Raw genomic sequence first — 10,879 nt, 5'->3', positions numbered from 1 at the left:
ACTTGTCCTTGGTAACGAAGTGCATTGTGGTCCGTCGCTCACGACGTCGATAACTCTTAGCACCTAAGCCATGCGATACTAAATTCGTTGGTCATTGATACAAGTGAATTGAATCTAAAACGTGTAGAAATCCTAGGACTTCAATTACCGAACCGGGTGTGAACCTTGTTCTCACATATTGTTTACAATCGTTAATTAAGTTTTCGCACAATTGTTCAAGTTTTTATTAGTTAAATAATCAAACAAACTTGTCAGTTCATTCCGACACTCTTTTCAATCAACCAAGGTAAGTAATTTAATAGCAAGCTTCATAAAATGACAACAAACAAATAAAAATCAATCAAATCCGCACACAAGCCACAAACTCTTCATGGTTCGACTCCTTACTACCCCTAACACATTGTTAAGGATAATTTGGGCTTATAAATTTTATCTTTAACCGGGGCGCGACACTCCGATCAATGGACAATTATACTAATTTATTATTGAAAGCTACAAAATCAAGTTGTTTTCAACTTTGTATAGGACTTGTCATTATTTCCCAACTGCTACTGGTGCTCATCATTTAGCAGTAATTGGATATTTATTATATAATTACATCTATTTATGTTCCATTCAGAAAGCATTCAATTACAGATCTAAGCAACATGTTGTGGGCAATTCTCTGTGTTACATTCCTACCTTTCGTTTTTGCATCCATGAACACAACTTGTCTTCCTCCCGAAGAAGGTTAGTTTATAAGATACGCCGAGCTCAAGCTTATATATATTGCACGTTTTGTAGTTTAATTAGTTGAAAGCATCTTTTTGCAGTGGATGCACTTAGAGAGATTGGAAGAAAGCTAGGTAAACTAAATTGGGATTTCGAACGCGATCCATGTCTTGGTTGGGAGATTTCTAGCAGCGGAGCATACTCGAATAACCTCACTTGCAGCCTCAGCAACAACTCGACATGCCACGTCATTAGCATGTAATTTCCTCTTCGCTCACAATTTAGTGGCAAATCCAGGAATTTTTTCCATCGGGTTCCTTTTGGAAGATTTTCACGAATACTCACTATTTTTTTTTAAAATCATATAAAATTTCCACTATTTTTTTCCAAACCGAGGGGGTTCCCGAGAACCCCCAAGACACCCCTGGATCCGCCACTGCCTCGCTTGTGTGCTCTTTTAAATGAATTATTATGAAATATGTTTTTTTAAATGAAAGTTTTAATCAGATCAAGGGGTTCAAATCGGGGTCTGGTTATCATTGGTTCGTCTTAACAAGACACTTCTAAAGATATCAAATTTACGACTGATTAGTATTGACAAAGATGGCTACCAAAAGTTGTTCAACGGTAAAATTTATAAAATTTGCCCTTTGGCAGTGATGCATTTTGGTTTGGAAAATGAAAGGTGAACTGCATCGCGAAATACTTAAAGGTAGCGTTTTAAAAGGTTCATTTAAGAACTTTTAATTTAATTTATTGAATGAACTGAATTTCGAAATACTCAAAAGTAGCGTTTTAAAAGGTTCATTCGAGAACTTTTAACCTAATTCATTGAACTAGTTGATTTTCTGACCCCGCGTTGCGACGGTGATCCAATGTCTGTAAAACGCGTGTCGACAACGGCAAGCGGATACCAAATACTAAAACATAGATGAACATGATGTAGTAACGATAGTTACTCCGTCCTAAAAACGATTTTAAAAAATCTAATATATAATACTAGGACCCACACGTTCTACACGTTGGAAATTCGGTTGTTTTCAGTTCAGTTATGACATTACTAACACGTTAAAATATGGATGAGCTCAGTACCGGTAATGACACTGAAAGTACCGATCCCGAAAATAATCGAAATTAGGTACCGGCACTGAAAATGCTCGGTACTATACGGTATAGTATTTGAAGGTAAAAATAAGTAAATACGGGTATGGTGCTAGACCGGTGTCGAACTGAAAGTAACGATTCTGAAAACCCCAAAAGGTGGGTACCAAATTGGTACCGAAAATGATTTGGTATAGTAAATTTGGTACTGATGTGATACCAGTTTGATTACAGGATTTGATACCATTTGCTCATCAATAATTTAAATATCCAAGTTAAATTTACATTTTACAATTCATTCATTACAGAAAAAGACAAAAAAGAAAACAAAAGAAGTTGTGTATATAAAACCTCATTCAAACGAAATACAACTTACTTACCACGTGTATGAAAATCAATCTAAATGGTGCAATTATTTGTGTTGCTACGTGGCATGAGCTCAAATGTGATGTTAGGGATGAACTCAATACCGAAAACCCCCAAAAGTGGGTACCGGTACTGAATATACATGGTACGGCAACAGTACTATACCAGTATTTCAGAGTAAAAACGGTACCGAAAATGTCAAAAGTCGATACCGAATCGGTACCGAAAATGTCAAAAGTCGGTACCAAATCGATACCGAAAATATATCTGGTTTGGTAAATTTGATGCCAGTACCTGATACCACCAATGTGTTACTGTTCATTTAGTTGTGTTAGTAATATATAGGTAAATGGCCCATGGGTCTGGTTTTATCACAAACGTAATTTTTGACCCGAAGACCGATAAAAGATTATTTAATAGCATTTGGATGCTATATATTTTAAGTATTTAATATTTAAATAATATTTTATCAAAGGTAAATTACACTTTTCGTCCTTTATGTTTGTACCGTATTGCAACGGATAGCCTTTAACTTCAATAATTACAGTCACAGTCCTTTATTTGCAAAACTCGTTACACTCTACGTCCTTTAGTACTAACCAAATTAAAAATTTCAGTTAAATTTATTCACTTAAGGGTATTTTGGTCAATTCATGTTTTTATCTAAATATTTAATAAATAAAACCAAAAAATTGCATATACACTTCATCTTCCCAATTTCCTAACCTTAAAATCTTAACCACCACATCTTGCCACCACCACCTCATCCTGCCGCCACCACCACCACCTTATCATGCTGCCGCCACTCCAGCCACACCCACGGCCCCTAACACTTTGTAGAAATACAGCCACACGACACGCCCGTGATGCGTTTCCTAACCCAGAAAATACCACCAACATACTGTCTAAACTAGAAAACAACAGGGTGTTAATTCTAAAATTACGATAACAAGTTAAAAACTGACAACAATTACTTGTTTAATATGATTCAATAAAACCACCTCATGCTATTGCTACAACTTGAATCAAACTGAATTAACTCATTAGTTCATTTCGCAGTGAATTAAACAGATTCACAAACAGAAACGGTTAACCTAACCCCTAAATTTCTAACTTGCAGGCAGATAAACATCAACGTGTTATTGATACCTAATGCATTACAAATTAAACATTAGACATTGCTTTTAGCTGACGCTGATATCACGAAATCAAAACTAGAAACCAATATAATACAGAAATATATATAGAGAATAACATGCGTTCGATCAAGAGATGCGGGAATCGAGTTGCATAAGTTAGCAAAAGAATGAAATTTTGGTAAACTTAAGTGCAGATTTGATTTGAAAATATATAGTTATATATAATTTAGCGTTCTTGGAGATTGCAAATCTGCAAAGGGTTAGGGCGGTAGGTGTGTCCGGAGTGGTGGCGGCAGGATGAGGTGGTGGTGGCAAGATGTGGTGGTTAGGGTTTTAGGGTTAGGAAATTGGGGAAGATGAAGTGTATATGCACTTTTTTTGTTTTATTTATTAAACATTTAGATAAAAACATGAATTGACTAAAATACCCTTAAGTGAATAAACTTAACTGAAATTTTTAAAATGGTTAGTACTAAAGGACGTAGAGTGTAACAGGTTTAACAAATAAAGGATTGTGATTGTAATTATTAAAGTTAAAGGCTATCCGTTGCAATCCGATACAAACATAAAGGACGAAAAGTGTAATTTACCCTTTTATCAAATAGAAATTATATGTAAGCAATCACAGTGTAGAAACCTAAAATAAGAAAAAGAAAACTAAGGAAAAGATCAAATAGAAAGTTAATTTTCGCTAGAAAGGATAGGAAGCCATAAGATTATGACATGTGGCAAATTTTAAAATAAAGAGAAAGGGTATTTTAGTCAATCCAACTCCTTCTTCTTCCTTTTTCAAAACCCAGTAAATTCAAAAACCCATCATTTTCAAAACCCAGCATCTTCAACTATTTCTTCACTTTCTATCTCAATAATCACTACATTATAGTGCGATTTTCATCACCAATCAATGATTTAGAACCCGATCAACGTGTTCTTCAGCTTTTTTTGAAGAAAACCCAGTTTAATTTCATAAAAAAATCTCGGTTTTCCGGTGATTTTGGAGATAATCACTCGATTCGTTCGATTCGAATGTTGATAAGTGTTTCTATCATTCAAATTTTCGTCAATTGATGAAGAAATCGGCTTCAATCCATGTAAGAAATTCTTTAATTTCATTTTCATGATCTGGGTTTTTGATTTAGTCATTGCGTTTTACGATCTTTGCGGGGGTCCGGGGGCGGCAGCCCCCGGTAGCGGGGTCCCAGGGGCGGCAGCCCCTGGCGGGGTCCAAGGGGCAGAGCCCCTGGCTCATTTCGAAGACAGTAATTCGTAGACAATTCAGACAGTTTACAGTGACAGACAGTTTTATGTGTCCATTGCGTTTTAGAAATAAGAGAGTTTTATGTGGTTTCTGGCTATTGTGTTTTAGAAAAAAACACATTTTTAAATGTTTTTAGTCATTGCGTTTTAGGTAAAACACATTTTTTAGGTGTTTTCAGTCCATTGCGTTTTAGAATGAGTCATTTTTAAGTGTTTTCTGGCCATTGCGTTTTACATATAAGACATTTCTTTGTGTTTTTGGTGCATTGCGTTTTAGGTAAAACACTTTTTTATGTGTTTTCAGTCCATTGCGTTTTAGAAAACAGACATTTTAAGTGTATTCTGGCCACTGCGTTTTACAAATAAGTCATTTCTTTGTGTTTTTTGGTGCATTGCGTTTTAGGTAAAACACTTTTTTATGTGTTTTCTGGCCATTGCGTTTTACAAATAAGACATTTCTATGTGTTTTCTGGCCATTGCGTTTTACAAATAAGTCATTTCTTTGTGTTTTTGGTGCATTGCGTTTTAGAAAAATGTCATTTTTTAGGTTTTTTTTTTTCATTGCGTTTTACGTGGTTTTTCTATTGCGTTTTACGCAACTGGGTTAATTTTTTTTTTTTTTAAATATAGCAATAGTATACTCGTTTTAAAGATAAAAAAACGCTCGTTTTTTTGGTGCAATTTTTATAAAAAAGTAATGTCGTATGAAAGAGTTATTAACATTTAAAAAATGGGGGGGAATTGGAGGAGAGAGAAACTATTGGCTTGGATTGACTAGAATGCCCTTGAACAAACTCACGCGCCTATTTTCTTTCTTTCAATTTCCCTGATTTAATCTTAGCCCTTGATTAACTTAATGGATGGTCAAGATCACTTCCTATCCTTCCTAGCCAAATAAACTTCCTATTGTATCTCCACCCAAAAAACTAATACGATGTTGTTAATTATTTAATGTTCTGTTTTTTCTGACTCTACTTTTTCTTATATAAACTTTTATTTTTCTTTCATTCTCTAACAAAACAAGTTGTAAATGGAAACCTGTGCATTACGGTGGTGAGATTAAACCATGTAAAAAATAACGTCAAAACGTTAACACTATTAAACTGTGTAAAAAAGTAACTCAAAACATTAACACAAACCCACATGTTGAGAGAGGCAGGGGGAATTCGAATACAAAAAGCAAAATTTTGACATAAACCACAAGTTGAGAAGGGCAGGGGCAAAGGGGCGTCGATTTATTCAAAACTTTATACCAAAAAAATGTGAAACCATTACAAAAAAAAAAAAAAAAAAAAAAAAAAAAAAAATCATGAAAACACAATTGAAAATTCACTATCAACACTTTATACAAAAAAAGTGAAATCGTTAAAAAAAAATTCATGAAAACACAATTGAAAATTCACTAAAAACTAAAAAAGTACTAAGTTTATTAATGATCAAGGGTTGTACGAAAATGCGTAGAAAAAGGATTAAAAGAAGACTTTATTTAAGGTTAGGGGCTGATCACTTTATTAAAGTTTAGGGCTTTTAATGAAATTTGGTTAAAAAAAAAAAATAGACTATGAAAATTTAGAGTAAAGGACGAAACATTTACTGTTCATCGGTCCACACATTTTAATGCACAAAATATATCCTAACATATTTTTAGCAGTTTTTTTTTTAAATTAATTCATACTCATATTCAGAAGTAGAATTTAAATTGGTTAAACTGAAATACAAAACATGACATAAGGATTTTAAATAAGTCTGTGTTAAAATTGATGTGTTTTGCCATTTTTGGTTTCACAAAATCAACTCGTTAACCCAGAATCCTTTACCCCGACATGATTAACACCTATACCTCTAACATTGCCTTTGTTGGAAAGACATAACCATGAATGGTAAACATGGATGTCAATGGGTTGGGTATAGGATGGGTATTGGTAATCTCAATTTCACACCAACTTATAAAACTGGGTCTCATACTCGGCATAATACTCGTCGGGTATATGTCAGATAATTATCCGTCAGGTATCAATTATCTAATAGATTGTTAAAAAATGTTACGTTGAGATTTTCAAATACGCATTTTCTTTCCATTCTAATTTTTATATAACCTTACGTCTTTAATAGCTATAAAAAATTCGATTACCGTTCCAATTTTTATATAACCTGATGTCTTTAATCATGGTTGCAAAAGTCGCTAAGCGCTCCCTAGTCGGTCGACCGGGGAGTTGAGAGTACTCGGCCTAGGCGGAGAGTACATGGGGAGTACTCGGACATGCCAAATTATAAAGAAATTAGTTTTCGGAAATTAAATATATGTCAAATAACATAAATTTACTAATATTTATAACAAAATATGTGAAATTGATATTCATTCTTTAACATGATATGCATAGAAATTATGTTTTATTTTATTTTAAGTCAAACTCAGCCCGAGTTGACCTACTAGATCCGATTTTGACCGATGTTGATCGCATTTGATCGATTCCGAGTAATTAGTCGGAGTTGAAAAATATTTTCGCCTCGGCAGCCTACCTTGTAAGGACTACTCGGGAGTACTCGGCCTTGGAGACCTTTTTTTATAACCATGTCTTTAATAACTACAACAAATTACAATTTGATTAACTAGATACATACGTACGTACCTACATATCATCATCATCAAATACATATTCTAAAAGAAAAGTTCCCATTTCCATAATGAAACTAGTAAAATGGACCGTTACTAGATTAGAGTAAAGGTATAATAAAAACTAGAAAAGAAATATTTTCGGGTATGCATGCACTTTGTGTAAACAGGTATATGCTTTGGGTAACCATGTTAGGTATCGCCTAATCTCATAGTCTGTTGGTGCACGAATTGTGCCAACGACTTGAAGATCTTAATTATACGCGTATTGAGTCTTGTTTGTGTCAAGGTATGATTTGTATAGAGTTTGATTACTAGGCATTACGCATGTTACATGGGGGTTTAGGGTTCAGTGAATGAGAGTTACTATACAAGGAGGTTCATTTGCTATTTGTCATAACCTTTTCACAACATTTCCCACACAACTTCAAAACACTTACATTCTCTCTAGAACCCCAAACCCTAAATTGTCAAATTTATCATCTTGTAATCAAATTTGTGTGAAACCAATACAAATCATTTAAATTTATATCATTATGTATACATTCGGTAGATAGATCAGTGGATTCGCACACTAATTGATCCAAACTGGTTGAATATTGTGTGTTCTTCATTTTTGGGAAGAACAAAAACAAAGCATGCAATTCAATTGGTTTTAGAGCTATGGAGCTCGTTTCAACCAAATATTTCACAATGATTATTCACTGACTTTAAGTGTTTTTGAACAGGATTTGAACCAAAATTGAAGTAATTTTCACATCGGACTTGTTTTGGGGGTCTTCGACAGTTATATACAAAAATTTTCAAATCAAACATCAAATCTTAGAGTAAACATCAAATTGAATATCAAGATACATTTACAAATTGTTTACAAATCTATACAATTGGAAATTTTCAGAAAAAAAATGGACTTTTGATTTGCCAGTGACGGGAATCTCACCGGAGTTCCCCGAAAACTTACTTGGATTTTCGTTGTTAACCAAATTAGTCATTCGATATCCATACATCTTCATTCTCTAAAAGTTCTTCAAATTTGTTTCCATTCGTAAACCAAAGCATCCCATTCGCTACACGATATCGTGTTTCTTTCACCAAAAGAACCTTCAATTTGCTAATACCACAAGTTTTCATTCGCTAATACAAAAATCTACTTGTATCTTTTCATACTATAGTATTAAGTTCTTCAATCGATGGCAAACATTTGACAACATCTTCTTCATGAAGTTCGCCAATCGCTAACATTAACCTATCTCATACATGAAAAATAATTGAAAACAAAGCTCATACTAGGATACTTATCCCTTTACCCATCCAAATGTTTTGGGTTTACAATTCCGGAGTCAGGTTCGGTTATCATCCCTAAGGAAAAAAAAATTGTAGAATCAATCTTCGTTTGGCTAAACTTTTCGGATTCAAAAATACCTTTATGTTCTTGAGTTCACTTAACCAGGGAAAAAAAAAAGAAAGTAAAAGGAAGAAAGGAAAGGAAAAGAAAGGAAAGGAAGAGAAAGGAAAAAAAGATGTCTTTCCTTCCAAATCGGAAGGAAAGAAAAACTAAAAAATTTAGTCTGGTTTTCCTTCCATTGCCTTTCTTTTCCTTCCTTAAATTAAACTCGAGAACACAACATGTTTTATTTTCCTTTCTTTTCCTTCCTTAAATGAAACTCGGGAAAAAAAAAATATTTCTACTTTCTTTTTTATTTTCTTTCCTTCCATTAGTGAACTCTAGAACACACTAGGTTGCAAACGAACAAGGCATTTTAATTACAACCAAAACAATATGTAAGTAACCATAAAGAGACATAAGAATTTTATTATGGACAACCCCTCATAACACCCAGGTTTAGGAGGGGAAAATCTTGGGTTAAATTCCCACAGATGACCAGGGATTTAAAAAAAAGTCGTCGTTCAAAAATAATAGAAAAAAGTCGAAATAAGAAAAACGCAAGAAAAGCCTTGTAGTATGTGAATATCGGTTTAGCTACTCTCCAATGATGAGTAATGATTATATATTTTTATAATGATAATGTATTTTATTTTGCTCCTAGCCCAGCCCGACCAATAAAAGGGACCCTAATGGGAAAAAATCTTGGGTCCGCCACTTATAACATTCAACATCAGCTAATTTTTTTGCACAAATACAGATAAAAACATTACAAACACGTATGTAAAAAAATTGTCGAGTCGTTAGTTTTAACTAATTAATTCAAGTTTTTTTACGCCTTGATAAAAAATAGTTATTTACGCCAGCGCGTAAAAAACTTGCATTAGTCAAAACTAACGCCTCGACAATTTTTTAACTTTTTTTTACAGATGTATTTATAATGTTTTCATCTACGTTTGTGCACAAAAAAAAAAATTTGGCCCAACTCGCGTCGGATCAAAAAGTTGTCACAGTTCTTACAACTCGTAGTGGCTTTCATTTGAACCGAATCCTATATATATACATATTTAAAAATATAAAAGAAATTATATCGGGTATACAATCGGGTAAACGACTACACTTTATCGGGTAATCGGATCCCGTAAACGAGCATATCATCAAATCCCAAATCCGTCTTAAACCCGGGAAAAAAATAAAAACTAGTCCCAAACCGTCCCAAACCCGATTAACCGACCCAAAACCAGTCCCAAATCTATCGGATTACAGGTTTACCCATCCAAGTTGGGTTCGATTGCCATCTCCATGTAAAATTTGTTACACAAAATGTGATCAGATGGTGTGTAGTTCTAAAAAAGAAAAAGGAAAAGAAAAGAGATCACTCGACGGAAAAAAAAAAAAAAAAACTCATTCCCAGGTTACGGCTCTATGTACATTGGCGTTCCGTGTGCCTAACTTGATTGCAGAAATTCGAAAGATAAACGAAATCAGCTTACTAATACTAGGGTTTAGGAACTGAAACGTTTTACGATCGGTTACAAAAATTACTGTTACACTGAATGATCTTTTGGATGCAGAAGCCTAAGAGGACAAAGTCTACCAGGCATTCTCCCACCGGAATTCGTCAATCTTCCTTACCTCCTGAATTTGTACGATCCTTTCCTCTTCGTTAAATTGATTTCCATCGTTTGTTGTTAGTGTTTAAGAGTTGATTTGTGTATTTAATTGTTATAGAGACTTAACTCGCAACTATCTCAGTGGTACCATCCCTCCAGAATGGGGTTCCATGGAGCAAATTCTAAACATGTAATCTTTAACATACTGTATTACTTTAATTTGGATCTTAAAGTTTTATGTTTGACAACAAAAACTTATTTGCAGTTCTCTTATCGCAAATCGGTTAACTGGATCAATCCCAAAGGAACTCGGAAACATCAGCACGTTGAGATCTTTGTAAACTTCTGATCATCTGTTAATCTATTTAAATTTACTTTATATGTACATTGTAACTTATGTAATTGTTTTTTTGTTGTTTGTAACTACAATTCTATTGAAAATTAGAATGGTCGAGGACAATATGATGTCTGGTGCAATTCCGGATGAACTTGGGAATCTTGCAAGCATTGAAAGATTGTAAGACTTAGTGAAATTGGTTTCAATTGTTTTCGATACTTTTTCTGTATCGCGTTATCTAATGACTATAAACAACTGTTCTGATTTCTATTCTAGATTACTGAGCTCAAACTTTTTCACCGGGGAATTGCCGGCATCATTTGCAAATCTGATCAATATGAAGGATTTGTGAGTTCT

The 10,879-nt window shown here is 33.9% G+C and overlaps 1 protein-coding gene across 1 annotated transcript in view; it reads left to right on the top strand.

The window, feature by feature from the left end:
• Window positions 1-475: 475 nt before the first annotated feature.
• Window positions 476-10,879, top strand: part of LOC110887915 (probable leucine-rich repeat receptor-like serine/threonine-protein kinase At3g14840) — a 52,042-nt gene continuing 41,638 nt past the window's right edge. The window contains exons 1-7 of the mRNA XM_035979631.1: window positions 476-729; window positions 813-969; window positions 10,147-10,218; window positions 10,304-10,375; window positions 10,451-10,522; window positions 10,631-10,702; window positions 10,799-10,870. Coding sequence (XP_035835524.1) covers window positions 648-729; window positions 813-969; window positions 10,147-10,218; window positions 10,304-10,375; window positions 10,451-10,522; window positions 10,631-10,702; window positions 10,799-10,870 — 599 coding nt within the window. The 5' untranslated portion in view covers window positions 476-647. The remainder of the gene's footprint in view (window positions 730-812; window positions 970-10,146; window positions 10,219-10,303; window positions 10,376-10,450; window positions 10,523-10,630; window positions 10,703-10,798; window positions 10,871-10,879) is intronic.

The sequence above is a fragment of the Helianthus annuus genome, chromosome 11, assembly GCF_002127325.2.
Source record: "Helianthus annuus cultivar XRQ/B chromosome 11, HanXRQr2.0-SUNRISE, whole genome shotgun sequence".
In the NCBI taxonomy this organism is placed as follows: domain Eukaryota; kingdom Viridiplantae; phylum Streptophyta; class Magnoliopsida; order Asterales; family Asteraceae; genus Helianthus; species Helianthus annuus.
The sequence above is the reverse complement of the archived record's forward strand: the minus strand, read 5'-3'. Positions and strand labels throughout refer to the sequence as shown.